The 22,398-nt window shown below is 32.5% G+C and overlaps 1 protein-coding gene across 3 annotated transcripts in view; it reads right to left on the bottom strand.

The window, feature by feature from the left end:
• Window positions 1-274: 274 nt before the first annotated feature.
• The window catches only part of LOC145239830 (uncharacterized), a 110,441-nt gene continuing 88,317 nt past the window's right edge, over window positions 275-22,398 (bottom strand). For all 3 annotated transcript variants that reach the window (XM_080103368.1, XM_080103369.1, XM_080103367.1), the window contains exons 3-6: window positions 13,254-13,386; window positions 9,164-9,299; window positions 4,495-4,634; window positions 275-588 (exon numbers count right to left, since the gene is read on the bottom strand). In XM_080103368.1, the coding sequence (XP_079959494.1) occupies window positions 390-588; window positions 4,495-4,634; window positions 9,164-9,299; window positions 13,254-13,386 (608 nt within the window). In that variant the 3' untranslated portion in view covers window positions 275-389. The remainder of the gene's footprint in view (window positions 589-4,494; window positions 4,635-9,163; window positions 9,300-13,253; window positions 13,387-22,398) is intronic.

Here is a 22,398-nt window from a genome sequence, read left to right on the forward strand (position 1 = left end):
GTATCCAAAAAAATTTTAGTACTTACATCATCAATTCCAAATTTCACCGAACGCTTCCGAGTCGTTAACGAACTTCACCGAACAATCTACACAATGCAAACTGAATTTTTTTTTTTTTTTTTTTTTTTTTTGACACTAGTTAGTTTTAGTTTTCAAAGTTGATTTGTATCGGTTGATTCAGTTTTCTCCATTGGAGTTACAAATGCTAATGTCACGACTTTAAATTTCTGAATACCTATTCCTAAAAAAAAAAACAGCAAAAAAAAAATTGTCATTTTTGCAATTACTGCTATTACCTGTCATAGACAGGTGCTAAATAATGACTTCGAATTTTGATTGATACTTATCAAAGTAAGAAAATATATCAGATTTTTAGGGGGTGGCGGTTGTTAAATGAAAACTATGTCTGTATATGTAAGTAAGAAAGTACATAAAGAAAGATTGAACAAAGTATTAAATAGGAGACTGGATCTTGGAAATCTGCTGTTGGCATGTGACTTTGTATCTTGTACTTGGCTGTATGTTAATCTATTCTTAATTAATGACTCTTGGGTGCCCGGATCTTTGAATTTCCTTAAGAAAATATCTCTGAAAATAAAAAAAAAACATATATATACATGAAGTCCTTTTGATAGACGTAAAAAAAATGATTTTGTATATATGTGCATGTATTTTTTGACAATTTAAATGATTTTAAATTCATCTTCCAAATAAAGAGTTTACCCAAAAGAAATGTACAGTATAGTTGTTTAGAAGTATTTCAAGGCAATGTTTATTTTAAGTCATAAAATGAAACATTTTCAAACACTGGATCATCATCACCAGAACCGTGATACACATATACACACAAGGATTTGGTTTGGTTGCTTTGTTTATGGCATATCAACCCTTTTTTTGGGTTATTTAATGCCAAATCCAGTTATTTTGAAAATAGTATTCATGTTGCATTCAGTTATTTTGTAGAAGGTTTTTATTCCTCAAGCTCTTTGTATCTTCAATCGCTAGTTTATAGTGTTTGGTTTGGTTGTTTTATAGTGGAATTTATCGTTTATGTTCCCTGCTTTGCAGAACATGAATGAGTTTTGCAATGGGAGAGGGAAAAGGGTTACAGTATTAATGTTTGGCACATTTTAAATTAGGAAACCAGCCAGGAAGTGGGGAAGATAGAAAGAGAAATGGGAAAAAAAGAGAAAGGAGGAAAGGTTGGTTGTTAGTTTTGGTTTTGCAGAGCATAATTAAGTTTTGCAAAATATATTAAAAAAAAAAAAAAAAATATAGAGAAAAACAAAAAAAATATATAAAAAAAACAAAAAAAATATATAAAAAAAAACAAAAAAAAAATATATAAAAAAAACAAAAAAAATATATAGAAAAACAAAAAAAAATATATAGAAAAACAAAAAAAATATATAAAAAAAAACAAAAAAATATATAGAAAAACAAAAAAAAAGCTACATTTGGCATCACTATTACGTACTTAATTGTCATGCCGAAAATCGTAATATATCAAAAAATTACGAAAATTAATCCAGTAGAAAGTTATTCATAGTTAAAAATAATTTTTACGGAAAATTGGGTAAAATCGCATTTTTCTTGTACGCTATAAAGTAGGCACTAGGATACTAAACGCAGGGGACATAATTCCGAAACTAATATTTTATATTACTTGTTCATGTGGCTACAATAGACTTTCTTCTTTTTTTTTTTTTTTTAATAAAAACAAAATAGCAGTTGTTCTACTCGATGGATTTTCGTAATTTTTAGATATATTACTATTTAATATTGTTTTTGCTTAAAAAGATATATTTCAAAAATCGATTTATCGACTATATCTTAACAAACACCGAATTTCCAAATATTTATGTAAACTTCTGGGAATGTTCAAATATCTTATACCCGGCGTTGCCCGGGCGGATAGACTAGAAGACTTCAAAATCGAATAATGTTTACAATTTATCATGAGGTGTTTGTTCAACTTCGAATAACATCTATTTTTTTGTCTGGAATATCGTTGAAAAAGTTTAGTGAATTCGATTGTTCGTTTAAAAAAAAGAATTTTGAAATCGGCGGATAATACTTCATAATGTCGGATTATATGAATAAGTACCTAGTTTGGTTTGTAATGAAAAAGAGGGCAGAGAAAGGGTGAGGAAAAGGAGTGAGGAAGAAAGAAAGAAAGAGTGGGAGAGAGAAAGAAAGAATGGTAGATGAAAAGAAAGAGTAGGAGAAATAAAGAGAGAGAGTAGAAGAAATTAAGAAGAGTAGGAGAAAGAATGAAAGAGGGGAGAAAAAAAGAGGAAAAGAAAGAAAGGAGAGTGGGAGAAAGAAAGAAGGAAAAAAGAGAGGAGAAAGAAAAAAGAAAATGAGTGGGGACAAAGAAAGAAGGGGGAAGAAATAAAAAAAGAAAGATAAAAGAAAATAGAAAGGGTCTACTATGACATCGCAAGAGATTTTTTATGAATATTTGTATTTGAAAGAAGCAACAGCTATAACTTCTAGCTGATACTGATTTACAGTCTGCAGTTTTAGTTTTAACTTGAAATTTCCAAATATTTAATAATTATGTATGTACCCGACATTGCCCGGGTTGATAGATAATAGAAAAAGTATTCAAAATAGAATAATGTGTACACTAGGTATCCCCAAAACAATGTGAAAAACGGAGCGCATATCCCGTGACGTCAGACTTATGATAACTATACGAACTATGGAAAAGCAAAAGCGACTTAATGATTTTTTTAAATCTTTGTTTATCTTCTTCAAACTGCAATTAGTAATTAATCTTTGTTATAATTTTGTTAGGTCTTAAGATTTACAGTTTAATGATTAATAATATTATAAACATTTGTATATTAAATATGAAATACAGTTTTACTGAATGTTCTTTGGTTACCTACGGGCTTCCATATTTTGTTCGGTAAAAAGAGACGAACAAAATATGGGGGAGGGTGCTACAATATTTGTGCAATAATATTTACAAATCGGTTTTAATCTGGCGATAAAATAGCCGACAAGAGCCATGTTTATGTGAAAAATTAATATTAAAAAAAAAAATTAAACACAATTAAAAATCTATGTTGTAACGGAACATTTTGAAATAGTGGAATTTTAATCGTTTTAATCTTTTAAAAATTAATTAAATTTACGAAGTTTCTTTTTCTTGGCAATTCAACTGATTATAGTATATGTTAATTCGAAAAAGCGCTATTAAAAAACATAATAATATTAAATTTATATCATTTTTTAATTGCAACTTCAAGGTAAATTTTTGTTCAATATGTGTATTTAAACTTTTAAAAAATAAATATTTTTTTACTTATTTGAACTCTTCAGTTTCATAATAAATAGAAATTTCGATAGATTTAAATATATTTTGTTCGAATTTCGAAAAAATAAATATGGGGGTGGGGGACACGCACTAAAAAAAATATTTCCCCTCATATATTTTATGGAAACTGCATTTTATATGTAATTTCATTCTAAAATGGATAAGTATCGAAAATTTCACGAAAATCTTACCATTTAGTTGATTTTTGCTAGATTTATTAACCACGGGTATGTTTTCACGTTCAGAATGTCTACTACATGGGAACGTTATTTTACAGTGCCAATTGTGTAAACACAATTTACGTCTCGCAATTTCATTATTTTCGTTCGATGAAAAAAGTTTTAAAAAATTATTACTGGTTTATTTTGCCCTTCTTTTAAATGGTACAAAAGTTATACTGATAATATTAATTTATAATAAAGTTACATCGTGTTACATATAGGGTGGGGTAATTCTGTGGTGAACTTTGGCAGTCCCTTGTATACACTTTTATTATTTAAGTTTCTCTAATTTTAATTTTTAAAAAAATCAGGCAAAAGAAAAAGAAAAGCAAAGAAAAGCAATTAAATGTTTATTACTTGTAATTCTAAAACAAATGAAGTATTTATTTACAATTGAAAGTACAACGCCGGGGGTGATATTTCTATATAATTTATTGTTTGTAAACCAATCCTGTAGTGTTTTATAATTGTTTTAAAGAACGCCACAGAAAAATATTTATGGAATTTAAATTGATAATTATGAACGTCTGTAGGAATGTCTATATTAATATAGTTTCAAAAGTAAAATGGCAAATAGCTTATTGTTTTGTTGAAATATAAGAATATTTTTGAGATACCAATTCCAGCAACTTTTAAAGCGTAAGTTTTAAAGATTTGTATCAGAAATGTTCAGTTATTTTTCTATAGTTGCCGAAGTTTCACTTGAAAAAGGCGACATATGGAGATGCAGATAATTTCAGTATTTAATAGTTTTCGGTAAACTTCGGTAATTATCGCATTATCGCGAGATGATGCTATATTATTTTTTTCGTTTTTTTAAATCTCATTTTAACATGTTACCTTATTGAATTCGATGTCTGCTGAAGAGACATTTGGAATCAGACATGAGTTTTATTTATTTTGCAGAACAGAAATGAAACAAAAATGAAAGTTAAATACACTTACTTGTAATAGGTGATCATTTTGGTGAGCCCTTTCACTATCCCTTCTTTGTAACTAAAATACCGGAAGACATTTCGGTTCACTTTCTTGATCATTGTATTATTGAGTAAAAGTTTGGCGTTTTCCTGTGCCAATGTATAAAGCTAGAGGAAAAAAAAAAAAAGAAAAAAAAAATTTAGAGGAGAAACCGAAAACATTATCTTATATATAATAAAAACGTTGCAGTTTTTCTCCTCTGAACCAAAATGCCGTAGGTTTACAACAACAGATGCCACATACAAATTCATTATGTCTACGCTATTAGCCACTACCTTATGTAACTACAGAACGACATTTTTGACACTTAAATTCGTAATAATAAAACCCTAGATTTAATCCTAGGTGCAACATCATCATTATCATCGTAAACACTTATACAAAAAGTAGTTCTCATGTCCTCCCACCGTCCCTCCTCCTATACCGCGTATTCTTACTCACAAGGTAATTAAAGTGGGACCACACCCTACGTAACTGATCCGTAAACATAGACATAGCATTCACCTTCGATTCCTCTAAACAAAAATACTAACGTTTCTCCATACATGTTCCTTCCACTCTGATTGTCTATTGCATGACATTCTCCTATTCTGGATCGAGAATAATCCCGTTATTTAATGAACACTTCACCAACTTACATTTGTTCTAGCTTTCCGATACAGATATATAATTATATTTTAGCAAACTAAAAAGCATCACAAACAACGTAACACAATAAATATAATCCATATTTCTTTTTTTTTTGGGGGGGGGGGGTAAGGGGGTGCCATTATTTATAAATGTTCGACTACGTGTTTCCTTATTTACGGCTTGCGCTAAATATGGCTAACATTCAATGTCTTTCTCCATTATCCTCATTTTTCTTATTATCGAATTCAAACAGTTTTATTTGTTTGTTTTTCTTTCCATTTTTTTCCTCTTTAATATTATCGAAATGAAACTAAAAACCTTCAAGTGTGTTTTCCTTTTCTTTGTTTTTGGGGTTTATTTACATTTGTTTACTTTTCGTTTTATCTTTTACTTTTTGGAGTTACGATGATACGTTAAATAATTAACAACTATTGCAGTAATAAAAAAATTAAAAAAGTTATTACAGATAAATATACGGAAGTTTCGTTCCATTCCCTTAGGATAGGATTCCAGGTTTTCTTCCTTAAATAAATTTCTGTTTCTTAATAAACCTTTGAGACGAACTATTTTTAGTCGCAGAGTCCCGTAACTAACAAGTCGACATTACCACAGCTTCAACGGCTAAATGGATGTTTTTATTTTTATTTTTTCAACACTCTCCACCCGGTTGGTGTTTGATAAAAAAAATTCTTCTAATTAGCCATAATTTGTAATTTACAGAATAAGTCATTGAACTCTCATGTAACTATACTTTATCTCGACACATTTCATTCTAAGTTGATTCAACGGTTTTAGTGTCACTGCGAGCGTTTAGAGAAAGAGTAATTCTTTTTCCATCTAATTCACACAATGTGCTCATATACATATGCAAATGAGATAGTAAAAACATTATATTTGTTCATCTCTAGTTTATCTTTATGGACAGTATAAAAGCAAAACATTTTTAATCATACAAAACGAATTTCTTGGAAAAATATCACAGTTTATGAATTTTTTAATGAAAGCAAAGCAAGAACAAAAGTTGTCGCATTTGCGACCCAGCGGATAACTGGTCACCAAATGTGTCTTGTATATAAGAATGGAAACAGCACTAACCTATACGGGTTTAACCAGCTTCCTCCAAAGAAGGAAGTTCCATGGGAGTATGAAATTCACAAGCAGTCCCCAGTTGCATGTATATCCTCCGTTAAGGGAGATGACTACATTGGGATTTTGCAACTCTTGCAGGGAGGTGTCGACGTCCTCCTACATACAGCACCTGGAATCCCCAAATTGGTCACCCATTTTAGTAATGACCATACTCAACGTTGCTTAACTTCGGTGATCTAAATAGAACCAGTGTGCCAACATGATTATGCCGTACTTCTATTTATATAAGGTTAGATATGTGTATATCCCTATATAAAGTGTGTATGTTTATACATTTGTATATACAGAATTCAATTCTAAACTGATTAAACAGTCATTATGAATCTTGGAATACAGCCGCATGGCAGAAATGTGAGCTAGTTGAACTTTTGTTTTTAAGCAAAGTGCGTGAACACCTACATAAAAATTCAGATATTAAAATTTCACAAAAATCGGATATAAGTATTAGACATCAATTAATAAATATTCTTAAATTTTCAGTTTCTTTGGAATATTTTTCACGGTTTTAAGGGGCATAATATGGGCAAGTTTCCATTTGAAAATTTCAATATTTCAGATTTGCATTAAATTTTAACAATAGTCATTAGAAATTCAATTTCATAGAATTTAAATTTCTTCTTAATATCCCTTCAACTTAAGCTTTGATTTTTAGACATTTTCTAGAATCAAAATTATGGAATAGATTTGAATGAAAATTAGAATAAAAATTCTAGATATAAAATCATTAGTTTGAATTTAATCTTCGTAAACTGCCACAAGAGTGTTGTAAAGCTGTTCAGTTTAACGAACTAATTTTACCCGTCCTAGGATGAATATTCTTATAATCTATCTATATATCTATAAAAGTGAACGTGTGTGTGTGTATGGTGTACATTTCCCTGAGCAATAACTCTGTCAATTTTTAGTCTGCAGACTCAAAATTTGATATACAGGGTACTGAGATTTGGGAAAATCGATGTGATCGGTTTTTGGCCAGAAATTTGGCGATTAAGGGGTCAAAGTTCAACGATTTGACCTTTGAAAACTCTACCAAACTTCTCCGACAGTTTTGGGTCTATGCACTGAAAATTTTAGATATAGGTTCCTTGGACATGGATCGAACTTAAAATTTATTGTTTTGGGCTCAAATCAAGTTATTAAAGGGTCATAATAGGGGTCAAAGTTAAAAAAAATTGACCTCTGCGGTCTCTTCCAAATTACTTAGACAATTTCTGGTCTAAATATTTGAAATTTTACATAAAGGGTATTCAGAGATAGGGCAAGGTTTTTCATCAGTTTGGGTCGAAAATTTTTAGTTACCAATATATAAATGTATGTATGTATGCATGTCTGCTTTAAACTTTCAATAGAGGCGACGGATTTTACCAAGATTAGTATCGTTTTAAAGTTCGACCTTTCATACGACAAATATCGAAAAATTGGCTAAAAACATTAATATCTTCCCCTTCAACTAGGCATTTTTCTACAGGGGGGGGGGTCACTTTTTTCGCCGATATTTTTTAAAGTTATCCTCTCCTTTAGATTTTCTAGCCTTAATTTTAAAAAATGTCGCTTCCGATTTGGCGGTGGTTGTAACAGCATAAACGTTAGGTTTTACCCAGCTCTTTTCCTCCTTTGCGGTACGGGTTCGAGCCTGCCTTCCTATTACCACTTTTTTTTTGCTCAACATACACATCCAAACACCCGGGCAACGCCGGGCTGAAATGCTAGTATATATATAAAAGTGAAAATGTGTGTGATGTACATTTCCCTACCAAATAACTTTTAATTTTCAGTCTAGAGATTCGAGATTTGACATAAGGGGCATTGAAATTTCGTAAAACATTTTTTTCACTATTATTTTTAATTAGCATAAGGATTCAGCTAAAAATTGAATCATAAGTAAGTCTTTAAAATGTACCCTAGTGACTCCTGAAAATTTACCTTTTTTTTATAATTTACAAACACGCCTTAACCCCAAGGTCTGATTTCTTATAATACAAAGCTAACAACATTTTCTTAGTTGAAAAAACATGGAGTTTACACCCGACGAAAGTCGTAGGTTTCAACGACCGAAACATTGTGCTAACACCACCCAAGATTAGAATAATTGTCCAAACAATCACAACAACGCAAACATTCATACCTCATCTCAAAAATTCAGAATTGTATGATAGAATAACATTTAGTAAAAAATAAATATTGGCAGGAAGAACTTATACGGATTAACACAACAGTGGGAGTGAACGAAATAGTTTACATAAAAGAGAATAGCATGAAAAGCATTTTGCGAGAACAGTTTACATAGAGTCAAGATATCAAATATGAGACAAATACAGTTTGACAATGGGTAGCACAAAGAAAAAAAACGTAAAAAGGATGAGTAAAAGCATGTAGGTAGTTTTAAAATTGATCAACCGTAAAAAAAAAAAAAATCAAACAGATTAAATTGGAGAATATATGGACAATGGAAAGAACCAATTCTAGTTTCATGGGAAGCGAGTATAGATTGTAGACATCTAACACTCTTGACTAACTTGACGTTTTAAGTGTGCAAAAAAAAAAAAAAAAAAAAAAAACTAGAACTCTTCCATAATCGGTAAAAACTTTAAAATGATGACAGATTTTAACTCATCAATATTAAATTCAAGCCGTCGGAATACAATGTGCAAAAAGTATAAATTTATTTGGAATTACCGATATCATCTCTCGGAAGATTTACGGTTGATCAATTTTAAAACTACACACTTTTCTACGCCCCCTCCTTTAATTTTAAAGATAACTCGAACTTTTTTGTTGAAAATAAACTCAAAGTAAGCTTTCTGCAGAAGAGACAACTTTTTAAAATGGTAAAACAAAAAGTAATTTCAACACTTACGACACTGTCGCTTCTTGAGAACAGGATAAAGACATATTCTTTGCAGGAACTTTTCCCGCCCCAGTTTTTCATCAGATTGGCGGCAAAAGTTCGAGCATCATGATACAATTCTTGAATTGGTTTCGTACCATTCAATCTACAAGAAAAACCACACAAGAAAAACGTTAACGAATCTTCGCCATTAGATTATTTGGTACTCATGCAGAGAGTGATCCGTGCTGAAATAATAACGTTATCATTTAAAAAGCCGTTCTTAACATGGGAAGGGGGGATGTTTTATACCTATTCTGTACTTTAACCTTACAATTGAAAAAAAAAAACATCATAAAACTTTAATTAAACGTGGAAATACGATTTAAAAAATAGCGCGGATCACTCTCTGCATTAGCACCGATTATTTGATTAAAAAAAACAAACATGGTAACAACAGGGAGGTGACGGTGGCTAAGGGGTTAACGACATGGACTGAAAACCTGGATGTGACAACTTCGAATCCAGTTCATTCCACAAATAAAATTTCACTTAGGGATGTTGGCAACCTTCATATTGTTCCTCTTGTACATATCTGACGTCTTTCTATAAAGAATTGTAACTAGAAAGGTATCGGGAAAACCAATGCCAACAATTATTTGATTCATACAAAATGAATCAATGATGCTCAACAACAACCATGCTTCTACAGAATCCAAACCAAAGTAAACCGAGTTTTGCTGAATGAGATTTACGTAAACAACAGGGGGAGGGGGAAGAGTCAAACCGAGCCATCGTTAAACAGTTGAAAAAAAAAATAAATTAAAAAAAAACAAAAAAAAACACACGCACTTCAATATATATTTGTTTATGGAGAAGGATTTATTTCAGACGAATGGAACAAAATTTCCATTTTCTCCTCTCCTCCAAAAAATCTTTTTAATCGTTTGAAAAGAAAAGCATCGGTCCTTTTTTGTTGCTGTTGTTGCTTGAAATGGTTTTGCTCGTTTGATACACAGTCAAATAGTTCATAGGTTATGGTTAATCATCCTTTGCTCTTGTAAGTTTCTTTCATGCTATGGCTTTATGCATTGTCTAGCTCAATTTCCTTAAGAATTACTCCTTTCAGCCTGTGTTAACATGGTTAAATAAATCTTAGATTTGACATTGTCTTAAATTGTTATCTGCCAGAAATTTATTTTGTAGTTCTCGATTTATAAAATGCTTCAATCGCTTCCAGCCGGTTCTTGGAAATCTGCTTTACTAAGGGTCAGTTTAAGTTTGATTCTTAATATGTTAAAGTGAACAAAAATCAGAACTTCATTGGCAGAAGGTGTTTGCGATTGCTACCCATTCCCACTGTTCAGGATATCGAGCAAGTAGTGCTGCAGAGAGAGGTTGGTTGTTTTACGGCATATCAACCCTTTTCAGGTTATTTAATGCCGAATCTGGTGATTTTGAAGAACGATTTTTTAATATAGTATCTTTGTTTTTTAAGTCGTATTCTATTTAACCCATAGTTGGGACCCTAACAGGTGCTACCACTCCGGGTCAGAGTGGACCTGGGAGCAATGGCAATTAAAGGGTGGCTCCACACTCCCTAAGGCCTGCAAGCTGGGGCCTCACCATCGGATATAGTTTAAGGTCATATCCAGGACATATGCAGAGAGAGAACCTTGAGGTAGTTAAGATATTTTGTCATCTTGGTGATGTATCTGATGAGAGAAGTGGTTGTTGAAAGGCTACAACTGCCACAATCCGTTCTGCATGAAGAAATTTAGAGAACTCCTCCCAATCATCACTGCCGAGGCTTCTTGTACCATAACAGAGTCTATGCTTACAACACCTGAGTCAGAAGCATTCTTTTGTATGCTCATGCGACTTGACCTGTTACAGTTGAGGACATTACCAGACTAACTCCCAGTGATCATGCAATTATATGATGAGTATGCTCCTCAAAGCTTGTTGATAGGAGCCCTCTTAATGAATTGAGATCCAAACTTGACCTCAGTTCAATAGCTGAAACCTTATGCTGGAAAAGACCGAGGTCGTTTTGGCCACATTCAACGCATAGCAATTGACAAGTGGCCAAAAAGAATCATTAACTTTGTTGTCTCTGAAGTCTATCCAAGAGATCAACCAAGGAAGAAGTGGAGTGATAACATCAAGTAGGATCTGAAACATCAGAGGTTAACAGAAGCATCGGCAATGGATCAAATCAAGTGGAGAAAATCCATTCAATCAAGTCGACGACCCAAATGTTCAACCTTCGAACTCCGGGAACAAATGATGATAAACGGGCAATATCAAAATAAAAACTGTATGATACATAACACCACCGGCCTTTAACTAGTGGGAGTGAAAATACGATTAAAAATTAGAAAAATTCACATAAGGTTAGTCAAACAAGAAAATGGAGTTTTCGGTTAAAGGTCAAGTTAGAGTTAGAGCTAGAGCTACGTGTCAGGATATGACGTCACAAACAGGAAGTCTGAAAAAAAAAAAAAAAGGATGTGGCGAAAGAAGAGAAAAAGATATTTCTATTTGGCCTGTGATCTGTGTTTGGACGCACCCCTCCCTTTTTTTTTAATACATAAAGTACTACCCTTGTTCTTCCCTCTGGAGAGCAGACCACTAAAACTAATGTAATGTATAAAAAATGTAACATCAAAGAACATAAGCTTCATTTAGCAAATATGGACTGGTATTCATTTTTTATTCTATTTTTTGGCTGTTATATTATTACAACTCTTTCTCTCTCATGTAATATCTATCTATATATCTATAAAAGTGAAACTGTCTGTCTGTCTGTGTACATTTTCCTATGCAATAACTCTACAGACTTGAAATTTGATATACAGGGTACTGAGATTTGGGAAAATCTTTCTAATCCATTTTCGGCCAGAAATTTAGCTGTTAAGGGTCAAAGTTCAACGATTTGACCTTTGAGAACTCTACTAAACTCCTCCAACAATTTTGGATATAAACAATTGAAATTTTAGATATAGTTTCCTTGGACATGGATCTAACTTAATAACTTGATTTGAGCCCAAAGCAATAAATGTTAAGGGGTCATAATAGGGGTCAAAGTTAAAAAAAAATTGACCTCTGCGGTCTACCAAATTACTCAGACAATTTCTGGTCTAAACATTTGAAATTTTACATAAAGGGTATTCAGAGATAGGACAAGCTTTTTAATCGGTTTGGGTCGAAAATTTGAGCTACCAATATATAAATGTATGTACGTATGTTTGCATGTCTGCCTAAAACTTTCAACAGAGGTGACGAATTTTCACAAGATCAGTATCGTTTTGAAACTCGACCCTTCAGGCGACAAATACCGAAAATTTGTCTAAAAACATTAATTTCTTCACCTTCAACTGGACACTTTTCTACAAGGAGCTCGCTTTTTTCACCGATATTTTCGAAAGTCATCCCCTCTTTTCGATTGTCTAGCCTTAGTTTAAACCTACGTCACTTCTGGTTTGGCGGTGGTCGTAACAGCAAAGACGTCAGGTTTTTTCCCCATTCTTTTCCTACTTCACGGTAAGCTATTTAATCAATTTAATATTACACACAGTAAGCTATTTAATCAATTTTTGGGCGAAAATTTGGCTGCCAAGAGGTCAAAATTAAAAGAGTTGACCTTTGCAGACTCTACCAAACTCCTCCGTCAATTTTGGGTCTAAACACTTGAAATTTTAGATGTAAGTTACCTGGACACGTGTCAAACGTTTTTATATATACATACATATGCACATAAAGTTATGAACAGTACATAGGGCCCGAGGAAAGTCGAGCTGAACTGCTAGTATGTTTACACACACACATATATGAGAGAGTGGGGGAGAAGGATAGATAAAGGCACAGAAATTCTAGCTATTACATTACTTTAACAATGATACATCACTTTCTAATTAACCAACTACTTATATGTCAGAGAGACGAACGGCTGCTTCTGTTCACAACACAATGCTGTCCAGAGGAGAAAAAATATGCAGGTAGGTTATGAAGCAACTTTTTTTGGGGGGGGGGCATAAGGTTATTTGTTGATTCTTTTCGCCCCCACCTTTTTATTTGTTGTCATCTATTGTGCACGTCCGAAAACTGAAATACTCACTGTGATTCGTCTCGATACATTGCCTCCATAAGAGCAACCATAATTAAATAACCGTGGCTATTCGTGATGCACGTATAGCAATTACAACGCGTTTCGGAATAGACACTATTTATCAGCTTATCCAATTTCTTTGCTGCAAAAATCAAGAAACGAAACAAGTGAAAATAGAAACATTAAAATAAAAAAAAGAAACGAAACGAAACCGGTGAAAAAAAAATGCAAATTTTAAATAAATAGTTTTAAATAAACTTACTTTAATTTAAAATAAAATTTTTATGCGTTTTACCAATATTTTGAATTTCGCTCTAATAAGAGCGAATTTCGAAATTCAAAATACTGGAATTAAAGTAAAAACCAATAGTACATACTTAATTGTCATGTCGCAGTAATGAGCATTTCTAAAAATTACGAAAAACAAAGGTAGAAAATTAATTAGTTTTCGAAAACAATAAGCGAAAATTGAGTTTTGCTAAATCAAATATATTTAAGAAAATATTTACCTCTCTTGTTACGAGAGGAACTGCATAGATTGTTTGTTGTATTTTTTTTTGTTTGTTTTTTAAGGAAAACTCAATTTTCACTCAAAAAAACTAATTTTCCACCTTGTCGTTTTTTGTAATTTTTGGATATGTTCATTACTGTGAGATGACAATTAAGTATTATTAATTTAACTTGAAGTTCAACATTTCGATTTTCGCTCTAATGACGAAGAAGCGCCAAAATTTTAATTTAAAAAAGAAAATTAAATTCTTTATAATAGATAGATAATAAAAAGCGGAGAGTGAAAGGGTGAAAAAAAAAAACGAGAGAATGACACCAAATAAATAATTTTTTTGATAAATTTCTGAGAACAACGAAAGATAAGTTCATAGAATAGGAATAATAAAAGAGTTCTAAATTCTGGTCAAGAAGAATTGGGACATTTTTAACAAAAGCCAACAAAACAAAAATGAGCGAGAAAATAAGTATACAACAAATAAATATTACCAAAGGCAAGATAAATAACTTCTACATAACTGGGTAAGTTTTTTGTGTGTTTTAACTAATTTAAAGCGTTTATGTACTTCAAAACAAAAGTAATACCAAGTCTTAAGTTAGAACGAAAAAAAAAAAAATGGCTATTTCATTACAGCCTCGTTAATCGTTCAAAAATCAAAAATTAAACAAAATACTGATAGAAAATTACATTTTTGCTCGATTGTTGACATTTATTGAATGTGTTTCTACCAGTATTTTGCTTAATTTTCGATTTTTGAGCGATTATCGAAGCTCAACGTGGTTATAATGAAACCACCATTCTTTTTCGTTCGAATTAAGACTTGATCCTACTTTTGTTTCGAATTAAATAAACGCTTGAAAATAAGTTAAAACACAACAAAAATTATCCCAGTAGATAGAAGAGTTACTTATCTTGCCTATAGTAACATTTATTTGTTGTATATTTGTTCTTTCACTCTTTTTTGTTTTATTGGATATTGTTAAAAATGCTGAAAGGTTTTGTCTACAAAAAATTGAATATACATGTTCATTTAAGCTGGCGCCGCATGCATTTACTTGTATGTAAATAAGATACGAATGAAGATATACGTGTGTGTATTAGAATGTCTGCTTTGTTAGTGAGAGACTGTGTGTATGAACTGTGATTGTGATTTTGTGAGCGGCTTACAGAAATTCTTGTATGTTTTCCCTCGTTTGTGTGCTATTGCCAAGGACTTTTTTTGCCTCAGAGGGCTGGATATATTGTATGCATGCATGTTGTTTCTGATAGAAAAAGAAAGCTGTGTGTTTTGGTGTTATAGTGTGGGCGAAATATCAGGGCTGAATATTTCTTTTATTGTAACTGTTGAAATAAACTACTGATTTGATCTTGCTTTTGCCTAATCGACAGTCAATGCATGATAACATTCTCTGCTACTTCTACTTCAAAGAAAAGAAATTTATGTGAAAATATAAGCAAGGAAAACACTGGAAAAAATGGCGCAAAGCAGTAAAAAAACAAAACAACAAACAAAATGTCTACCATATAATAGATGCATAACTGATAAAATTAGCAACTCTTGTTATTTTTGTCATCAGCAGCAACATATTCGGTTTAACGTTCGTGTTGGAAGGCTTTTAGAAACGGACTTCCAAAGTAACCTACCTCTGGAAAGGTCTTTATTCCTTTCTCTCAAATCCATCCTCCTCGTTTTTTTTTTGTTTTTTTTTTTGCCTTTCTTTGGCAACTGACCTTGCTACCTTAACTGTTTTACATTCAACCCAAGCACATTCATTCGTTCCCTCAACGAGACCATCCTAACGAAATCTCTTGTTCTGCACATATATCCCAATATTGTCCAGACTTAATCTTCCTCTAAGTTATTAGATTTAAGCTTATTTACTAGACTCACATTTCATATCCGTCGAATTATTCTCATTTCTCTCCATGCAACACATATCTTCAACCGAAACGACCAGGCTTTACTTCCATACATCATCACACTGCGCACACATGCCTGATAGACTCTTCCCTTCGTCAACGCTTCTAAAATTTACATGTCATTTTTATATTTACCTTTTTTGTCTAATTATATATATATATATATATATATATATATATATATATATTCACTGTTGTTTACAGACCATTTTAAAAACATTTTTGCAGATCAAGTTGAATTGTAAATCATTTACACCAGTAAAATAGAATACATTTAAAGAAATCACTGAACACATCTCAGGGTATTTAAATATTTTTTATTACACAAAGTTTCAACTGAATGACTGAATCTTAGATTAAACAAATTGAGAGGAAAAAAGTGATTTATTTTATTTAGAAAGCGAAATATTAATTTTCCTTTAAATAAGACATTGGGTGCTTGTGGTATACTTTTGAAATCAAGAGTCTATACATTCAAGATAAAATTTTACACATTATGGTAAATTAGCAGGACCCATGTACCGGCTTTGCCTGGTGGAATTATGACACAAAACCATAACAGATACGATAAAGTTCCAGCGGAAAACAAAAATGGTTGTTAGTGAGGGGTCTATTGCCGACCCTGGAAAATAGCAGGCATTGGCGGCTGTGGCCAAAATGAAATAATCTGGTTTCTACTTCGGCAGTGACAGTAAGCATAAACTACTGGCTGTGATTGTCAGTACTGTTGGTTACTGGCAAATAGGTTTGGGTTGATTAAAGTGTTGCTTCTGTCCGGTCCTCGGTTAGTGACAAAGAAAACCTAGATTGCGGTAGCTTTTAATTTTTATGCTAACAAATAGTATTTAATTATTGTATGTTTTGCCATAAAAATATTGTGTCTGTTTGGCCCCTGATTAGTGCTGGAAAAATGCTTATAGACTGAGATATGGTCCCTAATTCACAGTATCCCTTTACGTCTAAATAGCAATTTGCCTTGTAAGTAAAAGGTAAAAAATAATAAATAAATAAAAGTCAGCCATTTTGATCTTTTGTTAATAGTTTTAAAACATTTATTTTGTTGCCCTTTGAAAGAAATTTAGAAACATCTAAATTGCCAACTAAAAATTGCCTATGTCTTTAATAATTTAGTTCAATTAATAATGCTGTAATTATATCGTAATTAAATAATTCTAATAAAAAAATAATAATAATAATTTGCTTAAAAAACGTCCAAACGGCAAAACAAAACGTTGCCACACCCAAGGTTTGCTAGCGGCCACCTGATTGCACTAGGGGATCACCACATCCAAGAACACTTTGGTGTTGACTTTCAGACCATAACCGTGGCTGGAAACTTTTTTGAGCTACGCTCTCACGCGTTGAACCGCCCGGATTTGCATTTTGAGGGTGTTGGCAATGATCCAGTTGTCATAACTTGGATCGGTAGACAGCAGGAGTTGTACTGCGGTGCATATCCGATCTCGTTCGTTGAACGTTGTGTCACTTTGACATAATAGAAGGCTCCTATCGCTCTTGGGATTTGTACACAACTAGCAAACTATTAGATGATCTGCAACAAAAAATGAAAATCGGTTTTCATCAAACAGAAATGGAATCATGTCTTTTTTAGAGAGATAATTTTATCGTTCCGCCCTGTATTTAAGTTTGAATGGGATCTTCGTTACTCGTATCCTATCAATAATAATAATTATTTCATTCGATATTCTTGTACAAGTTTATAAATTTTCGAGCGGAAGTTTGTAGTCACTTTCTAATGGGCAGAGTAACCCCCCCCCCACCCACCCGATAAAGAATCGTCCATGCCGTGCATGAAAACCTAGAAGGTAATTTGCATATCAGCCAGGTGAACGAATAAAAGTGAAGAGTGTTCACGCGTGGTAGAGAACGAACTAGACAGCGATAAAAGTGATTGCATCGACGACAGTTTATTGCTAATAAATGAAAGCAATTGAACAAGCTATTGAAAGAATTGGGCAAATGATGTTTACAGAGTGTCTGCATTCAGTTAGAAGATTGTTCTGGGCAGTTTCGCACACACACACACACACACACACACACACACACACACACACACACACAATATGTAACATCAGATTTTCCTGAAATTACTTTTTGATTATCGTCCCATCTTTTTTGTGCTCGTTCCAGAATAAGAAAGAAAATAAAATATTCTTTTCTTAAAGTATTTTTAAATAGCAACGTTTCTTTTTAGTTTAAATAGAAGTAATGCAAATTCCTGTCCATAAAAATAAAATGAGACAGAAATGTAATTGCAAGCAAAAACCAATAAACTATGTATCTCTTGATAAAATTAGAATCGCCTGTTATCAAATGCATCCATTAATCTGGGTCGGGTTTTTGGAAATTATTCCAGAACACAATTACGAATGTCTGCGTGCGTGCGACTATGGGTACCTACCCATCATTTTCTAGGTAGTGATATATTGACGGGTAGCAAAACCTTCAGAAAAAAACGATAAAATAAGGGAAAATAAAAGGAAATTAAATCGAATTTCTAGAAATCCTATTTAAAAAAGAAATTTTAAATAATATTTTGAAACATTTTTATTTAAGCTTCCCTCTCCTTTGAGCAATGCGGTGGGTTGGGTTAAAACCAATATACTCAGAGAGCTAGCATGTAATAAATATATTATGCTATTCCAAACGTAAGATCTTCCTTTATTAATTACTAACCTGGGTGCCCGGCGTTACCCGGGTCTTTGGAGGTGTGTATTGAGCAAAGAAAAAAGTGATAGTAGGATGGCAGGCTCGAACTCGTACCACGAAGGAAGAAAAGAACATGGAAAAGAAACAAAACAAAAAAGTGACATCTTTGCCGTTGCGCCCATCGTCAAACCGGAAGTGACGTAGGTTTAAATTAAGGCAAGTCAATCAAAAAGAGGGAATGACTTTCGAAAATATCAGCGAAAAAGATGACCTCTCCCTGTAGAAAAGTGCCCAGTTGAGGGTGAAGAAATTAATGTTTTTAGCCCATTTTCGATATTTGTCGCCCGAAGGGTCGATCTTCCAAACGATACCGATCTCGTGAAAATCCGTCGCCTCTGTCGAAAGTTTTAAGCAGAAATACAAACATACATACACATATTTAAACAGACATGTGATGTTTATATTATAGAAGAAGATAAGGATGCGGCCAGTAAATGGAATGAACTTAAACAGCATAATCAAGGGAAATAACTCCAAATGTCGTTCTGCTAGTTGCATAGAGTAATTTGGAATTGGAAGTCTCCGAAATATTTTGAAAGCTAAAAATTATTTTCAGAGAATACAACTCGTATGCAATAAATATACAGATTGTCGGTGTACAGACTAGAGAAAAATAACATCGCTATTCGTATTATTTGGATTCATCGAACTACTGTTCTCATCTTGAGTGTGACTTTCACAACGTTTCGGCCGATGTAACCTCCGACCTTCTTCAGGTGTATCTTGTCGAGCTCTGGAATGTTTCTGTCGAACTCGGGAATTTGGATGGAATTTCGAGTGGAATCCTTTATTTATTTCACGAGGTTAGCATGCTCTTGTTCCGTCAGCCATGACTAGATAGAGGTCCTAAGTAATTCACAATTGTATTTTTTCCACAAAGACCCAATGGTGCAATGGTTAAAGTACTTGGAAAAATCAATTGTAAAAAGTGATATTCTATATTTATTATTCAATCCTCAGTGTGGGCGACGGAAAAATACAATTGCGAATTACTTTGGACATCTATCAAGTCATGGCTGAAGGAACGAGACCATGCAACCCCCGTGAAGTAAATAAAAGGTTCTGCTCGAAATTCCATCCAAACTCTCAAGATCGACAGAAACATTCCCGAGTTTGACAAGATACACCTGAAGAAGGTCGGAGATTACATCGACCGAAAATCAAACCCAGGATGAGAATAGTAGTCCGAGGAATCCAATACGAATAACCAATTCTCATCTAAAAATTCAGAACCGTCATAACACGGGTAGTATATATATATATATATATATATATAAGACACTGATAGAATTCAGATGAAAAATCCTGATAGATATCATTTGAAGTAATACTTTCAAGGTGATCCTAGCCAAAAAGGAAAAGCTCAATATTTAAGAATAGAGCAATATATAAGTTTCGTGGTTAAATTTTAAATTCTGAAAAAAAAACAAAAACATATAGAGACATATATTCGATTTAAGAATTTATTGTTTGACAAAAGGAATAGATAGAAGGGGTTATTTTAATTTCCTTTATCCATGGATTTTCAACAATGGCTTATATCATCAGAGGAAATGAAATGCAGTTAGCAAAATGTTCAGCTGCGAATGGACGCTAATTTTGCTTTTCAGCACAATTATTGAAAATAGCTTTTTGAGTGGTTGTGGATAATTATATGGAAAATTATATGTCAAACAATAAATTCTTCAATCGAATATATGTCTCTATGTGTTGTTTTTCAGAATTTAAAATTTAACCACGAAACATATATATATATATATATATATATAACATTATATTGTGCAAGGTTCATATATACTGGTGACGTATTCATCAGAGGCAAGACAGTTACCTTTTCATAATGAAGCAGTACGTGTTCGTAGAATGGAAAAGAAAAGTTGATTTGTTTTAGCACTGTACAAACAGTAGACAAAACATTTGGTACTTGTGCACTTTTTCCACCGTGCTGAAATAGCATTTTGAAAACCATTCTTAACATGGGGAGAGGAGGTTGTTTTGCAACTATTCTGTGCTTCTACCTAACAACTTAATAATAATAGACAAACAAACCAAAAAAAAAAAAAATGTGAAGCTTGCATTTAACCTGAAAAAAAAAAAACTATTTAAAAATAGCGCGGTGGCAAAAGTGCACAAGCACCAATCATTTAACTAAAAAAAAAATACAATAACAATTTTATGTTAGAAAACATTTTTATATAATAAACCCGAAAAAGGAAATTTTAATATTACTAAAATAATTTTCTTGCTTTATTACTTGAAGTAAGGTGTTAATTCCAATAACTTCCAAACTGTTGAGAATCTTAACAGAAATGCCTATGTTGAGAAACTTAATAAATAGAAATGCCTATGTTACGGATGCTTGTTCCTTGATAGAAGCGTTGATTGACTTTGAATAAAATAAAATACGTATTAGATACGTTTGAAGCCAAAAACACACCCTAACGTAAATACCGTGTGACCAATGCACCGTTCCGATATTTGAAAATACTACCGTGAAAAACAACAAACGGACTTCTACTTACTGATTCTCTGCCCCAACAACATAAAAAAGAAAGAAATACTGAGGATGAAGTGTAACTTCGAAATATATCCATAAATTTCAAACAAAAATAAATCTGTTTATTTTCACAATAATGCGTTGTTTTTTTTTTTATTTAAACGTATCTAATAGAAATGTCTATATTACTCTATCCATACCCTGTTGAAGATAAACAATTATATTTTCCATAAATAAATAGACTAATATCGATATTTTTTTTTTTTTTTTACAAATATTATTTATCTTAAATAGTACACGTGGTAGCTTCCTTCTGTCCTAACAGACTATGGATATCCACTGTGCGTGGAATTTTTGTGGCAAGAGCTGCGCAATCACCAACCACACCTCTCCTGAGTCGGCGTTGTTAAATACCAATGGCAAGTGAAGGTTTAGGACCACTAGAAACAATGTCGAGATAAGCGGAGAGAACATACAGCGCCTAGAACTTCCAGATGGTCACGTATCTGATACTAGCCAGGTTCAACGTTGCTTAACTTTGGTTATCTGACGAGAACCGGTAAGTCAACGTGATTATGCCGTATACATACACATGTATAGCCGTCTAGACGTGTCTGCTTATTAACTACGTAAGCGAGTGGTGTTATTTGAATTATAAATCGAATATGACTCCATTCTAACAATCTTCCTAATCGAAGTATCGATTTGTTTGCAAAAATTAAAGCAAAATTATTTTATTGCAAAGAACATGTTGAAAGGGAAAAGACTATTAGGCTAGCTAGAATCAAATATAATTTATCAATGCTATGTAGGTCTTCCAAAATCTGATCGACTTCATTGAATCGTTTAAATTCCACTGGCTTGTCACTTCTATTCCGTAAACAATTAATACAGATTATTTACCTTTTCTTCTTATTATTATTATTTACGCTTTCTCTTAACGGTTAATTTAAAAAAAAAAAAATCTTCTGAACGCTATTAAAAGTTAAATTCTTCACTAGATTGGAGACGGAATGCGTTGTTGTGATAAGTGATTTTCTCTACTAATTCGCACTTTTTATTTTAAGATTCAAATATTAATAACTACATTTTATTTCAGTATTTAACTTATGTATTTCTGTTGTATTAAATGCTAGCTTTTTTCTTTTTTTTTTTTTTTTTTTTTCTCGTCCATAAATGTTTATCTACCAAGTTGATCTTAAATATTGTATAATCAATCCATTATATTATCATTTTCAGTCCCCCACCCCTAATTTCTGGCTCGTATCTTATCTCGCAATTACTTATAACGTCACCAACTAACTTCGGAAGAACCCCCCCCCCATCCGATTTTGTTTTATATCATAAGTTGCTTAAAACGTGATTAGTTAAAGTTCAGAATAAAATCACGCTTTCTCTTAACGGTTAATTTAAAAAAAAAAAAATCTTCTGAACGCTATTAAAAGTTAAATTCTTCACTAGATTGGAGACGGAATGCGTTGTTGTGATAAGTGATTTTC

The sequence above is a fragment of the Euprymna scolopes genome, chromosome 19 (genome assembly GCF_053919585.1).
Source record: "Euprymna scolopes isolate OS-2025 chromosome 19, ASM5391958v1, whole genome shotgun sequence".
In the NCBI taxonomy this organism is placed as follows: domain Eukaryota; kingdom Metazoa; phylum Mollusca; class Cephalopoda; order Sepiida; family Sepiolidae; genus Euprymna; species Euprymna scolopes.